Source organism: Hippocampus guttulatus, chromosome 4, assembly GCF_054856545.1.
Source record: "Hippocampus guttulatus isolate MCC_2025c chromosome 4, RoL_Hgut_1.0, whole genome shotgun sequence".
NCBI lineage: Eukaryota > Metazoa > Chordata > Actinopteri > Syngnathiformes > Syngnathidae > Hippocampus > Hippocampus guttulatus.
In genome coordinates, this window is record NC_141264.1 from 19,868,927 (window position 1) to 19,889,830 (window position 20,904).

At 42.3% G+C, this 20,904-nt stretch overlaps 1 protein-coding gene across 2 annotated transcripts in view; it reads left to right on the plus strand.

The window, feature by feature from the left end:
- Positions 1-20,904, plus strand: part of tmem266 (transmembrane protein 266) — a 35,509-nt gene that overhangs the window by 7,983 nt on the left and 6,622 nt on the right. The window contains exons 1-8 of one of the 2 annotated variants that reach the window (XM_086108280.1): positions 1,688-2,860; positions 2,935-3,048; positions 3,773-3,961; positions 15,335-15,489; positions 17,818-17,891; positions 19,266-19,322; positions 19,426-19,564; positions 20,749-20,864. In XM_086108280.1, the coding sequence (XP_085964406.1) occupies positions 2,766-2,860; positions 2,935-3,048; positions 3,773-3,961; positions 15,335-15,489; positions 17,818-17,891; positions 19,266-19,322; positions 19,426-19,564; positions 20,749-20,864 (939 nt within the window). In that variant the 5' untranslated portion in view covers positions 1,688-2,765. Of the gene's footprint in view, positions 1-1,687; positions 2,861-2,934; positions 3,049-3,772; positions 3,962-15,334; positions 15,490-17,817; positions 17,892-19,265; positions 19,323-19,425; positions 19,565-20,748; positions 20,865-20,904 lie in introns of those variants that run through there. The other variant, XM_086108281.1, reaches the window with a different exon arrangement.

Below are 20,904 nucleotides of genomic sequence, written 5' to 3' on the forward strand. Positions count from 1 at the left end.
CACGACAATGCCATTCATTGTTCCTTGGTTAACAATAAATCATCCAGGGAGTACAGGTCAGGGCAACAATGCTGTGATTGTGGAAATAACGTAATTGGTGTCAGGAGCTTGCGTCTGAGGGAAGTGTGGCCTGTCGCCGTGTCATTGATTTGCCGCATTTGTCTTGGTTTGCTGATGATATCAAGACAGCGGATTGCTGCGCTTCAAGCAGCAGCCAAATGTCTGGATACAAACTTATTGGGCAAAGTGGCGGACTTCCAGACAGCTGGCTGGAAATCCGGCGACACTTAGCACTCAGTAACAATGACACTCACGCTTTATTCGAATCGAAAGTGAAAAGCAAAAGTTAGAACAAGAGCACTCGCAGGGCGCAGACGTCTGCCAAGGCGCAACCATTTGTCACGTGTTGAAATCAGAAAGCGGGCGACTTCAATAGAGGATCTTAATGGGCATTTTTTTTTAAAAAACTGAATTTTCCCTTTGTCTCGATAAGAACGAAAAACATGAAATGCCACATTAAACTTGTTTTGACAATAGAGCTTCGGAGGCTATACATGTAGATTATTGAAATTTTGTTTTTTTTATTTTAATTTTTATGATATGAACCAAGATTTCATTTTAACACCTATAGGAACACGGCAATGATTCCGAGGGTTTGATGCACAGTGATGTCATATTTCTAAATGAAATTTGATGACATCCACCACACATATCAGCAGAGCCCAAGAATCTGCCCGTCTGCGCCTGGATCAAATCCACCAAAATTGCATTACAACAGCTGCGCCACAACTTAGACCTGGTTTCACCTGGTCTAAAGTCTAATCTACGTTTTGTCACCGAATTATCAGGTGCGCCCGGAGCATATAATAGACAACGCCCTTGGTTGGCACTGTCCGCCAAATTCCCAAACATGCTAAACTAAACGTGCCCCGGAACATAAATGAAGATACGCCAGTTTTTACGCCGAGCGCATGTGCTGGGAGCTAATCACGGGCAGTACTATACAACTACACTCGAAAGACAAATGAAGTTTCACTTCTCTCTAAAACACGATGGGAAAACGAATAAAACGAACGTACACATACTAAATTGTTTATGCAGCTTTTTGGATTCTGTCCGTGTTGTGCTTACTGTTATCGCAGACAGTTTGCGGAATATCCTCGCCTGCGCCGTTAAAGAGAAGCCAAGTGTTGAGATGTGAAGTTGTGTCTCCCCATGCAGGATGGCAAGCAGCCACTCTGCTGGGCGCTGGTCATAATGGCTCCTGGCCCGCTCTCTGATTGGCCGGAAATGTGGTTTTGATGCACTAAACAGTTTGTCTGTCATGACTTATTAGTGTCCTGGTTGTCGTTGGCTTGTGGTGCCAAGTACATGCAAGATACCATTTGTGTTATTGAACTGTCCAGACTTTTTTTATAGCCGGGTTGCAACAACATGTGTTCCAAAGTCAAACCATTTGTGGGACTATGTAGCCCAAGTCAAAGTAACCTTTCAAAGGAGTCCATGAAAGCGCTTTTAATCAAGAATCAGGTCAAGCAAAGAGGAAAAAAGCAATTTTTCTTTCTAGGCCTGCTTACATTAACATTTAACAGGAGCTTGGTTCTGCTCATACAGCCTCAACTCAAAACAAAAAGTGTACAATCCGCCGAGGCCGCTGTCTTTGTCTTGTAATCAATGCCTTTGCCCTGCTGTTGATCACTGGTTATTCACATCTCCACATAGGATACACTGGGAAAACCGCCAAACCACGTGAGACCCCTGTCGTAGGGTAACTTCTCCTTGTTCCCCATTGGCTTGCCTTGTTCCATCGCAGCCCGCCCTCTTTATTTAAATTTCAAGACCTTTTTTGGCAGATAAAATGACAGCTGACCTTCCAAAGAACATGCGGCGTGCCATTGAATGTCATGTGAAGAAACAAGATCTATGAGCAAGAAAGCCTTATATTGCATCTTATGGCACAAAAGGACAATTATGTGTATGATATAGGTTGAAATCGGGTCGTAATTAGAAAATGATGCTATTTGGATGTTGTAGGGCATGTCACTTTTGACCTTTGTTTACAATCAGTGAACGGACGTACACTTCACGACAGTCTACTGGACAGAAAATGTAGACAAAACAAAAAGAAATTTCGCTTCAGTCAATCATCTTTAAAAAAAAAATCCAATTTTGGCGTTGTAATGATTGGAAGTCGATGAGTAGAAATATCTGAAGCATGTATAGCTTCAGTAAACAACAAACATGCCCTCCATCACGGGTTGCGGGTTCGCCGTCTCGCTATTTCACAGATTTTTTTTTTTGTCCGTTTATAACACAATTTTGTTCTACCCTTCTGTTTATTTTGGGGTGTAATTCCACTCTTAATCACTAAATGCTGTAAATTTGAAAGAAGATTGAAGTTTTGACTGAAGAATGTTAAATCCTCTGTAATCCTACTTTTTACACCGACGGCTGTAGATCCGCTTCATAATAATAATAATAATAATAATAATAATGCATTTTATTTTAAAGCGCCTTTCATGCCACCCAAGGACACTGTACAGACAATAAAAAAATACAATGTAAAAATTAGTAAACGAGATATATAAAAACAGGACATAAAATCATAAAAACATAGGAAATGGAAGAGCTATGTGTTGTAGGCAATCCTGAACAGGTGTGTTTTTAGACGGGACTTGAAAGTGGAAAGAGGTGTGCAGTTTTGGAGGTCCGGAGGTAGGTTGTTCCAAAGCTTTGGAGCAGCGTGACTGAAGGCTCTGGCTCCCATGGTGCTCAGTCGGGCAGGGGGCACTGACAGGCGGAGGGAGGACGAGGATCTGAGGGAGCGAGAGGGGATATGTACCTGGAGAAGGTCGGATAGGTAAGGAGGGGCCAGGTTGTGGATGGCCATATATGTATATAGAAGCAGTTTGTAATTGATGCGATGTTGAACAGGGAGCCAGTGGAGCTGTTGGAGAACGGGGGTGATGTGCTGCTGGGAAGATGTTTTTGTGATGATGCGAGCAGAGGCGTTTTGAACCAGCTGGATTTTATGGAGGGACTTTTGAGGTAGGCCGAAGAGGAGAGCGTTGCAGTAATCAAGGCGGGATGTGACAAGACTGTGGACAAGAATAGCAGTGGTGCGGGGGGTGAGGGAAGGGCGAAGTCTGGTAATATGTATATCTTTGGGCATGTTTATTGATGTATATTGTGAGATAGATTTGTTAGTTTGGAAAAAAGAATTGCTACACAGTAACACTGCACAATAAATTTGGTTTTATCCATTGCTCTTGCCCTCTTTCAATATACCAGTTTCTATTTGCAATCTGTTTATTTTAAAAGTGTGTGTAAAGAGGTAACAAATAAGTACTGTAAATGCTATGAATATTTAGATACTTCTATATCATGAATTTCACTTATTGCAGGGGTGTTCTGGATCGTTTCTGTATTTAATTTAAAAAAAAAAGATAAATATTGAGTAGCATATAAATAATAATGAAGGTTCAGTTTCCCAGCACACTGAAAGTAAGAAATGTCTCAGCATGTTTGGATTTTTCTTCATCAGAATCAGACATCATTTTAGCCAACGCATTCTACTTTGCCAACACCCAAATCTAGCGGTGTGGTTTTCGTCGTAAAACTAGGCTTCCTCCATTAATGAGAACCCGATGAGTGAAATCGCACGTAACTGTCCAGAACGTTCTACTAGCCACGCTTCTATACGACCCCCTTTACAGCTCCGTACTGACTTTGTGACAGGGAGTCTAACGTTGCTCTTGTTGTGTGTACTCAGCGCCCCTCCTCAAGCTGCATCCTCCGAGCTGGAGGTGATCTCCCAGCAGGTGGAGGAGGAAAACCAGTGTGTGGCCCCAGTTCAGCTGGTTAGCTTCAACTACAGAGACTTGCCTCTGGCCGCCCTGGATGTCTCTCTGGCTGGTTCTCAGCTCATCTCCAACCCGGACGAAGAGGACAACCGAGAGGGGTATGTGTCTGAAAGTATCTCTCACATGTTTTGATGCACTGCAGTCAGCAAATTTTTTGATTTCGTATGATCGAGCACTTTTTGTCATTGTTGTTGCTTTGCCGAACCTAACCGCCAAAAAATGGTTGCATTAAATAGACCTGCGCTGCAAATACACTCATTGTCTCTTACCGAAAGACATCGGAAAAATTGGGGGGGAAAAGCGGAAGCTATATTTACACCCCAGTGTAAATAGGTGCATTCAAAGGTCCAATCGTCTTCAACCATTGACAATTCTCGACTGGTTACAATTCAAAAAGCCTCCAAACAAAAAAATATGCGGGAAAGTCATAGCTCACAGCTCGATAGATGGTTCACACTTTGATTTGATTTGATTTTTTCCCACTGTCGGATCAGAGATCACACAGGAGCGGTAAATGAACAAGATTAATCATTATAATCAGATCCCGCTCTCACTAATTTGGACGCTCAAAAGCCCCGAATGTAATCACAAAATGACTGATGTTCCCACCCCAATTCTGAAAATTCTCGTCATATTATTGTCACATTTCACATTGGACTCCTATAAGTCCTGAATCTGCATGAATTGATGATTGCCATGATATCAGATATTCTTTTGCTTTTGCTTGCTGATTTGCTGGTTTCATTTCCGCACAGTATTTATTTATTTTTATTCTCAATGTCGATATGTGTCAGAAAACAGAGCGAGTTGTTAGTGCCACATATTAGCTGGGCCCTTTGGATCGACCTTTTCTGTCCTTGACATCAGGTTCGTGTTTTCCGATCACAATTATCTCCGTGCTGTTGGCTCGGTCCACGACACGCTTTTCCTGGGGCGTTCCCTTTGAGCAAGTGTCCATTGCGCTCCTGTCAGGAAGCGTGACTAACACGCTTTTGGCATCTTTGGTTTAAAAAGAAAAAAAAATCGCCATTTCACCACGGAAACCTTGTTGTGTGGGCAGAGAATGTCCATTTTGGTCTGGGATGGTCCAATCGGATGCTGGCAGCTCTTTGAGCTGGGACAGATGGATCTTGACCCGCTCCAACATATTTAATTCTTGCCCTGTAAAATGACTGAATCCTGCAAATAGTAACCACCCTACTGCGAAATCTGGTTGGCCTTTACAGGAGGAGAGATTTAGCTCTACAGAGTAGTAAACTGTCCACGGGTTGCATATAAGACACTTTATTGGCTTCTCTGTAACAATCATGTTGATTAAGATGTGAGCTGCACTATATTATGATTTGCCTGTTCAGATTTTTGCATTTGCTACGTGACGAGAAGACCGTGCAGATTTATTTATTTATTTTGCTGAAGAAGTGATTTATAAATTTATGACCAAGGTTTCAAAACGTTTTTGGCCATTAATTTGAACAGGGGGTGTAGACTTTTTATATCCACTGTATGCTGAGGTGCCAGTCAAAAAAAGACGCACAGTATATTTGCTGAGAGTTCAAGTGGATGACGCCTTGAGCAATTGTGCCACGGCATCAAGTTGAGGAAACTATTTTCACTGCACCTCCACTCACAATTTACGAATGAATGCAAATTTCTGTCCAACCTTTTCTGCCTTCTCTAACCTCCGTGGCACCCCCTGCATATGGTCAGTCAGTATTTTTAGTGTTCGAAACTCGGCGTGCCTCCCGGTTGTGCAGAGGAGAACCCTCGTCTTTGCTTAAGAATTTCCTGTGAGTGTTTTTAGATTGGCATTTCTGGTGACTAGGTCAATGTCAAACCTGTCCTTGCTGCGTTGCGCACCTTCACATGCACAGCGCGTGGAAAAAAGAAGAGGGTCACCGCTTGTGGCAGCCTTAGTGACGACTGCATTGCATCATAGGAATGACGCAGGCGCTTTCTTCACACAATGCGAGTATGCAATCATGCTTAGAGTTACAGGAGGTGCTCGGGTTTCCGTGACGAATTGGTTTCTGCTCTCATTTACATGCCAGACATGCTTTGGCACTTTGTAATATCAATTTTTTTTTTGGGGGGGGGGCATCTGATTGGCTCCTTTGGTTACAATTAATCCTCTGTGACGTTTAGAGGCAAATTCTTCGAAACGAAACCCCTCACATGTTGCCTACGTGTCTCACAATTTGGGGGCTTCGCTTGGATATTTGATGTTTGCGTTTGTATGCGGCTGCGCTCGCAAAGGAGCGGAGGAGCATACAGAAGCCCATTTAGTCTTGCGCGGCAGCTTCGCGAGCGCTCTTCATCAGGAGACGTGGGCGATGATGTGGGAGGTGGATGTTCTTGCGGACCACATGGGGCACAGGCAGTACTTGTAGATTCTGTGCGCCGGTGAGCTGGATGCGATTATTAATAGAATTTGGCTGCAGCGTCTCCTCTTCTCTTCAAGATGGGATTTCACACCGCACTCAAATCATTATTGTCTTGATTAATGTGAAGCGAGGCCGCATAATCTTCACACCCTGATAGTGACGACTTAGCGCTGCCTTAATAGGGGTTACAACCAATGTATTTTAAATTAGTTGCAGGTAGCACAGCATTTGGAAAGTGTACATATGCGCAGTGGTTATAAAGTTTACACACCCTTGTTCAGATGCCAGATTTTTGCAACGACGGCGTTGCGAGTGTTGGGGGGGAAAGTGGCCTTCTTTCCTCCGCGTGTTCGTTGAATTTCGGACGGTGAGGATGTTGGTTATCCAAATACAGGCTGGAGACGATGAACGGTACTTGCAAAGGTTTTACTTTTCTTTCCTGCAGTTTACGAATCGATTCGGGCTCCTGAGAGTTTCAGATTTCGTCAGGAAGCCCAGAAAAAATACAGTCATGAGAATATATACAGACAATATGATAATGAGAGGCGGGGAGTTACGCCTCAATGCAAATCCCGGAAACAAAGAAAGGTCGATGCAATTCGATCTTGGCATGGTGGGAAAGTCCAGACCTCTTCCGCTGTGCCTAAATCTTGAGATAAGAGTCCCTCCCCGGGGGAAGTTGACGGCCTTCAGGGACTCTCCCGAAATGGGGGTCAAGGGGCACCAAAGGTGATTGTAATCACAGTAAGAAGGAAATACCGCATTCTACATTCTTTGTTTCAAGTGTTTAAACAGAACCAACAAGAGAGAGGGGCTAAAAAAAATCACCGTAAGAAATAGATTCCTTAACGAGAGCAAGATAAATGATTTCAAAACTTTTTCCACCTTTATTGTTATCTATAACTCATATACTTCCGTGGGGGGGGGGTAATTTTTTTTTTTGGAGAAGGAAATGAAAAAAATGTGGTTGCATAAGTGTACACACCTTGTTATAACTGAGATTTGGCTGTGGTCAGAACGAACCAAACACATACAAACTCATATTTAAACGGTAGTCAGCACACACGAGTCACCATTTCAATTTGCTCTGACGGACGCCCATATCAGATGTTCCAGTAGGCTGTTTTTCCTTTCAAGCAGACGCATAAGGTTTTGCGCTAATACTGAGGAGTATTTGGAACAGTTCATAATTCGCTCCACCTTCACTGAGGTCCCAGTTCCAAGTGACGAAAAGCATCCCCAAAGTGTGATGCGGCCACCAACATGCTGAAGTGTACCTCTGTTTCGTTTGTTTGTTTGTTTGATTGTTTGTGGAGATGAGCAGTGTTGTGTTTGCACAAAGCATAGCTTTGCAAAGCAAATTTTCAACCTTGGTTTCTTCAGACTATGACAAAATCGGCCAAACACGTGAGCAAATGTGTTGTTACACAAAAAGATAATATCACAATTTTAAAAGTGGCTCGACTCAGCCATACTTCTTTGATTTGCCTCTCGAGGAAAAGATCAGCAGTCATTCTCCGGACTGGTTGTCGTGTCCTCCAGACTTGGTGGGGCTTCCGACTTCTGTCCATGTAAGGTCTATTTAAGCTTGTCCCTGTGCGGCTGTCCAGCCACAGCCGCTGCTTGTCCTGAGTCTTCGTCCACATCATAGCCGGCTGCCCACAGCAGCAGCAGCAGCAGCATATGCCGTTGATCTCCAGGGGTCACACTGAGAGGTGTGAGGCACACAGCAATGACAGATGGTTCATATGGGTCAAACTGCCACTTGGGCTGGAGGAGAGAGAGCGACGGTAGACGGGTAAAATGGAAGGATGTAGGATCGGAGCAAAAGAGCCTTCATCTGTTTTTTTTTGGTTGTTTTTTTAAATTCACATCGCTACCAGCAGCTCCATTTGATGAATGTTGGACACTGATATGGGATTAGGGGAAAAAAAAAACAGAAATAAAACGCTGGCAGCAATTGGGAGTCGCGGTTCACACGGCCGCCTCACTTATCTTGTCTCCGGCCTTCCAGCCGTAAGTTTACATGTTCTCCCAGTAGCTTTTCTCTTTAGGTACTGTAGCTTCCTCCTACATTCTAAAAAAACATGTTCTGTTCATTGAATTATCTAAATTGTCCATTGGTATGAATGTGAGTACGAGTGGTTGTCATCATGTGCTCTGCAATTTTTTTGGTGAGCATTTCACGGTTGCCCAAGGTTAGTCATTCGCCATAATTAAAATAATCCATTAATCCATTTTCCGATCCGCTTCCCCTCACAAGGGTCCCAGGGGGTGCTGGAGCCTATCCCAGCTGTCTTCGGGCAGTAGGCGGGGGACACCCTGAACCGGTTGCCAGCCAATCACAGGGCACACAGAGACGAACAACCACCCGCACTCACACTCACACCTCGGGAAAATTTTGAGTGTTCCATTGACCTACCATGCATGTTTTTGGAATGTGGGAGTACCCGGAGAAAACCCACGCAGGCCCGAGGAGATCATGCAAACGCCACACAGGGAGGTTGGAGCCGAAATCGAACTCACGACCTCTGCACTGTGATGTCGATGTTGTAATTAGGAGGGCTCGGTGGTTGAGTGGTTAGCGCACTCAACCACCGAGCCCTCCTAATTACAATAATAGTATATAATTTTTTTAAAAAGCATAAACTTGGCCAGTTAATGTTTTTTCCACACGAAATCCCTCTGAATTGTCATGAGATAATTTCAACATAACAAAGTACACTGACATTGATTTTGGCCACGGCCGAATAATTCAAAACACTCGTTTCATTCCAGTCCTGTAGGTGGCAGTATTACTCATTTGAAGTAATTAAATGGCAAGTCTTTTTCCTCCGCACGCTCTATTTGTATCAAATGGAATGTTTTTACTAGGTCCACACACTACCTTGCTACAAAATGTCCTCAACCAACAAACCACCATCGAAACATCCTCTCACTTTAAATTTCGTCAACGCTTTGCTAATGGTGATGTTCACGGAGATTGCGCAACAGTAGTGTTCAAACCAAACAGCAGTGTGAATCATGGCGGCCGTTTTTTTTTTTTTTTTTTTTGCCCCAAGCACAATGACATGCAGTACAGTAAATATTCCCATCCCCGGAATTCTATGAAAAGGAATATCCTTCACCCGTAATAAAAACCTACGCATTAACATTTTGACTACGATATTACGTGTTACTGGAACTTGCGTAACCGGAAATTCCACTACCCGTAACCCGGATGGAGGCATAATGCCGCGGGAGCTTAAATACACGCAACGTCCACCCGATGCGACGGAAAAGACAATGCTGAGACAAGTTTTAACTTCGCGTTTTTCGATCATCAGATTCTAATCGGCGACGTGTAAGTGAGTTTTTATTGCCGTGCGTTTTACTGTAATTGTGAATGATTTTAACTTTATTCACTTACGTCCTGTAGAACGCGGCACTAGCTTAAAAGCAGCACCCACTCGACACGACCGAAGAAATGTGTTCGCTTCGCCGTTTTCATTCATCAGATTCAAAACGAAGACGTGTAAGTGACTTTTTATTGGCGTGCGTTTTACTGTAATTGCGAAAGATTTTAACTTTATTCACTTACGTCGTGTAGATCATAGTGTAAGCTTCCTCAACTTACAATAGCATCGAAACGTAGAAGAACTAATGACTGGAGCGGAGCGAGTGAAATGCATCCGTTTGAGCGAGGTTGGACACAAAGTTAAAAACATCCAGCAGACACTTGCAGGCGCAAAGACGCAAATCTACGAAACTTTAAAAAACAAGGCATCGATTCAACTCCTGATGACAAGCCACCATCCAGCAAGGAAGCAATGCAAATGGCAACAAAAATCCTTCAGTATGCACAAGAATTACCAGACATCGGTGATCAACGGGACAGTTCCTTGCAACTAGCAAGAAAACTGTATGACACGCAGGCAAACATTGTCATAAACCAAAGAATGCATCCAACAAAACAATCCAAAATACACATTTTTTTCCCCAAGACAGAAAAAAATAAACAGTATACAGTATTTTACTGTATTCAAAAAAAAATCACAACAGTAAAATACGTACAGTAAAAAAGAACCACAACAGTAAAATACTGTACGTATTTTACTGTTGTGGTTCTTTTTTTGGATACACCTGTATTGCAGTTTTTGTTATATAAACAGTTTTTGGACAGTATATTTTTGTATTTTATTGATTGTGTTGTTACACGTGCATTTTGTCAACATACTTGCAGGTTCATAAAGGACATGCACCATGCTCATTTCCCAAATGAGGAATTGATGTTATCAGGACAAATTGGACAGCGCAAACACAAGTCCGTACTAGAGAATATTTACTGCACCTGCTGCAATGACTCCCACACCCCCGCCCTCGTCCCCGCCCCCCACCCCCAACCAGCAACTATCACAAACACTCAAGGGAACAGTCCTCTACATCAAGCTGTCCCTCCCGCTTGGCCCCATGTGCGGCACAATAGACGACATTTGAGAGTGCCGGGTTCGAGGGTTTGTTAATATTCACAGACATGCAAAGTGCGAGATTGCTTTTTAGGCTGAGAGCGAGGAACGATGGAGTGTCCCCGCGAAAACCTATTTATCAAGGACAGCTTGTCTGCTGCTGCTACACACATGGAGCCCCGATCCATCTTCATTTGCTCAGAATCTGCGGCCCATTTCTCTGGCAAAGATCACTGTTTTGTGTCCCCACTGCCATGTCGGTCCTCAGTGGAGGATGCACGATCCGATGGCATGAATAATTGAATTGCTGTTCCACCAACTACAACACATGGACAATCCAACAAGAGCCTTTTTTTTCTTTTTTGAAACAAAATTTTTTAATTGAAGATGCATGTAAACTTTCTAGATGATCTTGAATTCTGAATCTTCGCTGATTCAGAATATCGCCTCAATTCTTGTCTCTGGCACCTCAGGGTTTCATAATAATGATAACAATAATATAATAACAATAAAATATAACATATTTAGTAATATCTGTGAATGAAGGGTTAGGTTCAGCAACAGGTGCATTTTTTCTTTTATCATCATCATATCTTTAAAGTTACAACACATGGTAAAATCCAAGGGCGCTCCGGTGGTGAGCGCATCAACCTCACAGTGCAGAGGTTCAATTCCATTGTGTCAGCTTTTATTGGTCGAAAATATCTCCAAAATTTAATATGCTAGAAAAAGGGTTTTGAAAAGCAGCAACAAAAATACATGAAGGGACACATACACCTTCTCTGATTAAAATTTACTGTTGATCGGTTTATTCAGTGGGGAGTTCTGTGGCCCACCTTCTTCCAATTTCACCTACTGGGCCCAAATATTATTAACTACAAATAATGTATCTTTGTTTTTCTGTTCATGCCAGTGACGTATATTGACAAACAGAACAAGAGAATGCTCTTCTCCTAGATGGCAAAAGGCACTTTCCTCCAGAGGTCAACGACACGGTGCTCAAAAGGGCACCAGCTATCTCCCAAGGATCACATGAGTAGCCTGCGGGCTTGTACCAAATATAGCTAGCTAGCTAGTGAAGGGACATTGTGATTTCCCTGCAACTGCTGACTACGCTTTATAGTCCATGTTACAGCTAAGCCTTTCATGTGCATATTATACAGGAAGGTATACAAATTAATTTCCTCAAATGTCACTGTATTAGCATATCGAGGTCCCATGCCTGTGTTATGTCGATACAAAGCCTCTCAGAGAAAGAGGAAGGTGGATTTTGTCCTCTAACCTCTGCTGCTCTTGCCTGGAAGCTCACAGTTGGGGTCTATCCCCCAGCCCCCCCACCTCCTAAACCAGCTGAGTTCAGCAGATTGCTGAGTCAGGAGAAGCTCTCACCGCAGGGGGTGTGGGGCTCCACCGTTACAGTATAGAGGAACAAGTTATCAAATCATCAACAAAGTGCTCAAATGCTTATTTCAAACATGTAAGCAAAACAGAAAAACAGAGAGAGTAAGTTTAAAATAAAAAACAAAAGCAAAGCAGAGACAGTTTCACATGCTCCAAACGGGGTAGGAGGACATATTTTCGTTATGGCAACAAATCTAGCACAAAACGTCTAAAGTCTAATTGTGCATGGGTGCAGTTAAATTTTTTCTCTTGGTATTTTGCTCGACTGCACAGGTAGAATTGGGCGCAATGATGAGCTTATGACGTTGTGGATGGAAGTAGTTTTTTCCTGGACAATCCGAGCGGCATCCCTCATTTGCATGAAAATCGAATGGTTTGGCTTGTGAGTCCAAGTCCAAATCTTGACACGTTCACCCTTTTTAGGTCGCTAATTAGTGCAATAATCCATATGTTAACTGTACTTTGCACGTGCTCATGAATAAGTAACTAAGTGTTGGCCATGCAGAAAACTGTCGCTCGTTTGCTCGCCGCCTTTCGGTGATATTCATCACCGAATCCAGAAGAAGATAAAAAAAATGATGTGGGGAAAATCTAATTGTCTGTGCCCCAGCGTGCCGCGCTCTTTTGCTGACCTAAGTGGCTCTGTTGTAAATCTGCAATCAAGACATTAATCAAGAGTTCCGATCGATCATTTAGATTCCTGCCAGATCCGCGCAACTTTCACGGGCGCCCGATGTTTTTTATTTTTTTTTGAGGGGGGGGGCTTCTTTTCAAAGGAGGAGTTTTGTGTGTGTGTGTGTTAACAATCGATAGCTTCAGTGAGTTGATAGAGTGGTCCACACTTATTACCCTACAGAGCAAGCACACTTTAAGGTAATCTCACTGACCACATGCCCCCACCCCATTGTGATTGATTGAAAGAATGACGTGAGTGAAAGGTAGCCATCTCAAGCGCCACCCCATCACTCCACCTGATGTCTTTCTTCCATCTGGACATTCTCACACAGCCGACACGCCATCACGTCCATCTCAGCCCGCTATTGATCGCCTTCATGATCTAATCCCCTCGCTTTGCCCTCCTGTCAGCTCACCTTCCATTCCCCCCCCCCCATCCCCCTGCCCGTTAATGTCTTCATGAAGCAGCGGCAGCAACCTTTCCTCTTTCGCTTCAAGCAATATCCCCGCGCGCGTACGCGAGATGCACACGCGTCAGCGTTCCTTGGAGCTGCCGCACATTTGATCCGAACCTGACGTGACCCCGACAGCCATTGAAGAGATTCCCCCCCCCCCCCCACCCCCGCTCCCGCTTACTTTTACCACTGAAACGGCCTCACTTACTCTTAAATACTTCAGGTCCTCAGGTTTGAAGCGATTTCCCTAAAATTAAGTTTCGTGCTGGGAGTGATCGGTCATTGCCATGTTCTGTGCCTTCAGACGGGGTTCTTGAGAGCTTTATTAAATAAATACTTTTCTTGCCTGGCTTGAGTGAGAATGTTGGGATGAATTATTGTTCCTCTTCCAGGGAGTGTGAGTTACATCGCACACCATTTCATCTTGCTCCTTCCATCTCTTCACTAATGCTCCACAAATGTCTCTTGGAGACTTACATTTTGTTTTTAGCTGTGCTCCTCCACAGCATGCCAAAATTGTATACTGATCCTTGATTTAAAAAAAACCCAAACACATTCTGCTGGACTCAAATGTTGCTGGAACCCCCGCCACTACTTTTGGCTTTGTACCTAGAAGCAAGTGGTGGGCTGCTTTTTTTTAGGTTTTGTCCTACTATGTTAGATCACATCTTTCATCATTTTTTTTATCTTCTTCTGGATTGGGACACATGTCTCATATTTTCATTTGTTTCGCCAATTATTGACGATATGTTGTCATGACCGAAAGAACAAGATCCAGGATACAAGCGGTCGAAATGAATTTCCTCTGTAGGGCTCTCCCTTTGAAATACAAAGTGAGAAGCTCGGTAATCTGGTTGGCTGCTGGTCGGAGCCAGATGAGGTGTCGCGGGCATTAGGTTAGGATGCCTCACTGGTGAGGTGTTCCGGGCATGTCCCACCTGCAGAAGGCCCCAGGGACGAGTCAGGATGGAGAGACTCCGCCTCCCAGCTGGCTTGGGAACACTTTCGGAAGAGCTGGATGAAGTGGCTGGGGAGACAAAAGTCTGGGCTTCCCTTCCAAATCTGCTACCCCCCTGATTTGATAAGTGGAAGGCGGACAATATCGAAATATGTTCTTTCCAAGAATGTCTTATATGTAACACTACTCGTCAAAACACAGTAGTCTGATTAGTATCGTATTTGTGGAATAAGAATTAAGTTCATCCGTCCATTTTCAACCATCTCAGGGGGCCGCCATTTTGGCCAATACCTCGGGCTCGCATCACATGACAAAACCGAGACGGTGGCAATGCTATCCCGAGGGAACTTTGAAATCAGATCAGTTGACTGGCAGAAGGCGGTATGGATGGAAAAACCTGTTTAATTCTTTTATCCCCAAATGCAAATAAGTAATCAGAACACCGTACTGAAAGTAATTGAGGCATATATCATATTTTTTTGCGTTTAGTTGCCCTTTAAAAGCTTCACAGTGAAAGTTGTTTTGGGATCCACTTCTATTTCCATTGATTTTATGCCTCGGCGGAGCAGAGACTGCAGATTTTTACAAATTATATTTATCATGTACTATTGTCAAGCGTGAATGACAAATATGCTTATATCTTATATTTTATATTGCATTCTGTACTGTGTACAGTTCATTTTTAAATGTATTTTGTGCATGCAAATACTTCATGTTTTTCTACTTTCTTCCCTCCAAATTTTGCTGCTGAAAATTGCGAATTTCTCCATTGTGAGACAAATAAAGGTTTTCTTATCTTATCTGATATAATCAACTGCAAACTCACCCTTTAACCCCTCTCTGTAATATTTTAGACTTCAGCCACAGTCTAATATTACTGACTTTTAACCAAAAGAGAGCTTTTCAAGTGTAATAAAGGGAGGGTGCCCACAAGCTCGAAGGGATGACAATGACATGAGATGAGAAGGCCAAAATGGATGGCACATTTATGTCAGCATCATTTATTGCATTTTTAACACCAGCTGATAGAAAAACAAAGTCACGTACGCTGAATGATTTGTGTTTGTTGACCTTTCTCGTTTTATCGATGGGATCTCGCCTGTCAGAAAATAACATGGGGCCCATCACTTCCACATCTCATATTTCCCCTTTTCAGGTCCAATTGGCTGAAGCCGTGCTGCGGGGGCCGGGCGGCGCTGTGGCAAGTGTGCCTGGCATCGGCCGGCTTCAATTGCGTCCTGGTGGCCTGCGTGGTTCTGGTGGTGCTGCTGCTCACTCTGGAGCTGCTCGTCGACACAAAGCTGCTGCAGTGTGAGTAAACAGATGCGAATTTAGGAGTCCAGCTGTTCCTTTTAATTGACGAGCGTCAGCGCTTGTCTGCACCTGCAAACGCTGTGTAGCATGTCGCGGCTGTTGCGAATGTGCAATGAACAAGCTGCTGGCTTTTCTGCCAAGTCATCATTGTCATGATTTAAGTCAGTAATTACATCGTTTGTCATTTATGGAGTGGCCACGGAACTACAGCCGCAGCACCGAAGCATAAAAAACGTTTTTTTTTTTTTTCATCTCTGCAGTGGTGCCCTGAGATGATGCCTTCAATCGTTTTTTTCTATTTAAATAAATATAAATCCCATTCATACGCCTAAAATTAAATATATTGTAGCATGTTTTTAATGAGCAAAATAGCACTCCATACTATTAGTCTTCTTAAAACTGATTATAATTTACTTAAATTTAAAGAATAAATTTTTCGGATCATGATTAAATCACTGCGACTCCTGCTACTTGGCTACCAGGGAGCAGTATGTAATGCAGTCATGAAAACACAAACTAAGAAGACTTAAGGGTGTGATGTAGTGAACTGCTGTTCTAGGAGCTGTTCTTCACAGAGGATAAAGAATATATCCCTTCGAGTATTGTGTTATTGTCTCTCTTCATGTATTGCTTCACTGTTGGCGTTTAAGTATCCATTGCTTATAGAATTATTACATCGCAACTGTTCTTTTATGTTCATTTTGACAGTACATTTCAACTGGGGATGGCATCAAACAGGTTGAAGTCTCTTTTTTGAAAAATTGTGGACTAATTTCAAACTGCAGTTTTTCGTGAAGAACGCTGTGTTGAGTTCACTGCCACAATACAGCGCACGCACCGTAGCTCCGATTTTTGCTAGCAAGCCAAAGCAAAATGATTTCGTTATATTTTGATTTTTGTTGAACGTATGTTAAATAAAAATGAAATTTCGACATTAAAATCACTGAAATGTTTCGTCAAACTTAAAAATATAAATCGTCTCTCAAAATTTTCCAGAGCATGTTGACATGGAAATTTGAAAATGACCCAATTTTTTTTTTAAAGTAACTGTGAAGTACGTACGAAAGATAATATATGATTATTTCCTGGAAAACGTACAGAAAGACCAAAGAAAGTCATGTCTTATGTCTTATTCATTTATACATTTCTCCTATCTTTTAACTTTTAATGAGATGAGTGGTCCCAGAATGTTCAACATGATCCCAGGCGGGAAAGACTCCCTGTGATGTAATTCCGTGCAATCTACTTACAACACACACGTGTTGAAACAGCGGCAAACTGCTTTTATTTTGTTTGCCATATCTTAATAATTTATACCATACTTTTTTTTTTAATAAAATGTTAAAAGCACAATTCAGTATTTGATTCAAAATGGGCTCAATATTCAAGAGGTACTGTATATACAAACCCCTGCAGCGATGCACTGGAAATGCAGCATTCTCACAATTATCATAAAAGTCATTCAAAGACACTGAGTGGAAGGCTGCTCGGCTTTACATTTTTATATGCCATGTATTATTTATTTTTCTATTTATATGGAGTTTAGATGTGTTCTGTGCTTATGAAGGGTAGTCCACATGTTTACATATCATTGTACATATCAAGTACATTCTTTTTTTTTAATTGTTCAGTTTAGATACTCATTTCCTTTATGGAGTATCTCGCAATTTTCTTGATGATATTCACGTACTACCAAAGGGGAAAACAAGCCTCCAATTTGAATAAAAAGTGAAGCAAAATTCAAAGTGGCACCTTTTGGGGGGATTTTCTTTTTCTTCAAATGTATCAAAAATTGGGAGCCCGAACTTCAAAACTTACTGTCCACGAAATCACCATACTTCCCAAACAAAAACAAAATACCATTCACTTTTAGATTGGGTGAAACATTACCTCAGTGTGCATTTGTTTTAACATTAAGTCACACTAAATTCTCGTAAGGACGGTCTGACTATCTATTGCTTGTACACTAGTTTATCTTCTCTGTCTTCTGACCAGAGGCAACTGATCGATCATGGTCTTGGCAAGCTAACTGTCGCTTTAGCATTCCACTGTTGATACACTTTGCCAAGCGGTGTGACCCGCGGAAAGCCGATGTCACCTTCATCCACGTCATCTGTCCTGGTCAAGACATGCTCGTCCATCATGAGCGCAAGGTTACGGGGCATGTGACCAATGTGAATGTGTTTAATGCCAGCCGCTATACGTTTTATTAGCCCAATAAATACACAGGCGGATACACATGCGTGCGCTTTGCTCCTGCAGGAACGTTCGTTGGTGTCACATAAACGAGTCAACCGACCCAATCGTGTTTCTCTTTCCCTGCAGTTAACAACGCATCCCAGTTCGCTGGCGTCATCCACTGGGTCAGCCTGGCTATCCTGTCTGTGTTCTTCACCGAAGTGAGTCTCCATCAGAGCTACGGTCAGCTAAGCTCTTGCAGATGGAAAGGAGAAATTAGATTACTTTGTATTTAGCCTGAGAGCAATCAATAATAATTTAAAATGTGAGTGGGAGTCACAGAGTAACCACACAATGTTTTGCATTGCAAAAAATGTGGAAGATGCACAGTTTTCAAAATGTAACCATGTGTATATAAACATTTAATATTTTATATATAACATGAATGCATCAGTTATAAATTCATTAACATAATATTTTATGCATTGATGAACATTTACTGTGCAATACAAGAGAAAATTTGACATTATTATTAATAAAAACATAATATACACCAATAAAAAAAACATAGCACAGACCAATATTTCTATTTAAAAAACAATATCTGTACTGTGGCTATAAGGATTAACAAATCAGCCCATTTGAAAGGGGGTCATATCGACTTTTTTTTTGCAGATTTTTTTAAAATTCACATTACAAGATAAGGCAACGATAATGACATTCCAACAAAGATTTTTAAAAATCTGCCTTTTTTTTTTTTTTTGCACATTTTTCTCGTTGTTGTAAAATTAAACAAATACTAAAGGACCACATATTGTAAAACAGTCAAATGTTCTGCCTTTAATTAATGTCTTCGTTGTAAGCATTGAAGGGCCCAAAAAGAGATGCTATTTGATCATTCTGTATATTTTCTTAATTAATCAGTTATCGGATATTGAATATCAGAATCATCATCAGCCTAAAAACAAAAAAAAACAAAAACATATCAATCTCCACTTATGAATCTTATGAAATGGTATTCGGCCCACACTGGAAAGAAAAAAAATATATGGCAAAACGTTTTTTTTTAATATAAAAATGATCAAATTCAAGTCATATTATCTATTAAGATTGTGAACGTTTGGTTTTGTTTTGTTTTAAACGAGAAAAAAAAACCAGACACTTTTAATCAACACTCAAACTGAGAACCTCAGAACTGCAAGGCAGATCCTGTAACCGCCTGCCAACCATGCTGCCTAATGCCAGCATATGCAATACAAATGCATGCCGCATAATCAAGCGTAGTTGTTCTTGTGGCTCCAAATAAGCGCAGGTGTTCAAGTATTGATCACTGCTTCCTTTACAGCCTTAGTTGTTTTTCTTCCTCAGACTTGACGAGACCAGTGCTAACATTTCAATTCATTAGCAGGTTAGCCGCAAGGAATGAACCCGTGTGCACAGCAGCAGTAAATGCCACTACCTCTGTCTTTTATTGGGAGTTACGACCCAGAATGCGCTGCTTCCAGCATCCGCTGTACCGCATTGGTTTAGTTAGGCTCTCCTTATTTTCTCACATCTTTGCAACAGTGTCACCTTCTCTCCGTCTCCATCCTCAGACCGTTTTCAGGATTGTGGTGCTGGGGATATGGGATTACATTGAGAATAAAGTGGAGGTAAGCTCCCGTGGGTGCTATTAGTCCCGCCTCAGGGCCTCCCTTCACTGCAGTGTCATTGCCTCAATGTCACTGCTCAGCGAGTCTTTCTTTGTCGCCTCAGGTGTTCGACGGAGCTGTCATCGTCCTTTCGCTGGCCCCTATGGTGGCCTCCACCGTGGCCAACGGGCCCAGCAGCCCCTGGGACGCCATCGGCCTCATCATCACGCTGCGCATCTGGAGGGTAAAAAGGGTAATTGACGGTAAGGATGACGCTATGCGTGCAATGGTTTGTCGACTTGTCCTCTGTAGAAGAGTTGCAGGGTGGGGAGTAGAAAAAGATCCAAGGGGGGTCGAGCATTTGTGAGCCGGCATCCCAAAATGAGTCAGAAGTTGCACAGGTAAATTCCGAGATACGAAGTCGTCGATGGTTCAGTGAGTCAAACTTCTAACCTCTTTAATTGAAGAATTTTCATCAAATAGAAAAAAAAAACCTCAAGTTCATGACCCCAAAATACTGGCCTCTGATTGGTCTATTGCCATTCATTTGAGTAGCATAATGATCACTGAACATAAGATGCACCAATGCGCTGTCGCAGCCTGGCTAGCTAGCCCCTGTCATTGGAAAGCTGGAATCATTCTATTTTTGATTCTGCCAAAACTCTATTTCTGAAATATGGGTCTCTGTGACTCATTGTGCTCTACCAGGTGTGTGTGTGTGTGTGTGTCCCCTTTCGAGCTTGTTGCCTCAATTGTCTCATTCGTCGTTATTTTATTTATTTAACATGACTTATGGTATTACGCTGTCCTAATTAATGTGTTTTTGTTCCACTGAGGCTGTTGCTAAGGGCAAACTGTTAAACCAATTATGGAAAGCAGAACACACCATTTGTTGGAAGTCATTGTTGGTTTTAACAGCCTTGCTCCCCCTTGTGGTTTTTCCAATTAGCCGCACGATGTGCGGAGTCGACGTGGCAGGTGAGCGCCAGTCACCAAAAACGCTTTCAATTCGTTGAGCACTGGGGTGGCCAGACGTTGATGCTGAATGGCCAAATTTGATTTTCAAAATCGGTCAGATAGGCTAGGTCAATTTTATATGAGGTAATATTAATAAGAGTAAGGATACGTTGAAATGTGTTTAAAAAATGCAGTGTTTTAATTCATTTCCATTTTTCTATAATAATTTTGATTAAAACTCATTGAGCAATTGTTGACTTTATTAAAATAAATAAAAATGATAAATTTATGTGATCTCAGTTGTATTTATATTCAAAACAAAAATGATTTGTATGGATGCCATGTTTAATATAATTAATTACCAATAGGTTGTCCGGTTGGAATTTCACCATTAACCAAAGACAGCCTAGTACTCCCCCCCCCCCCCCCCCCAGTAAAATAATGACCGAAACCAATGAATGAGGTGTGTTTCTGATCCTTCCCGTCGCAGCCTACGTGCTGCAAGTGAAGGTGGAGATGGAGCTGGAGATCCAGCAGTACGAGAAGGCCAAGGCGGTGAGAGAGGAGCAGCTCGACCGCCTCACTCAGATCTGCCAGGAGCAGGCGGTAAGTGCAATCGGCGAGTGCAGTTGCACTTGTAATTACA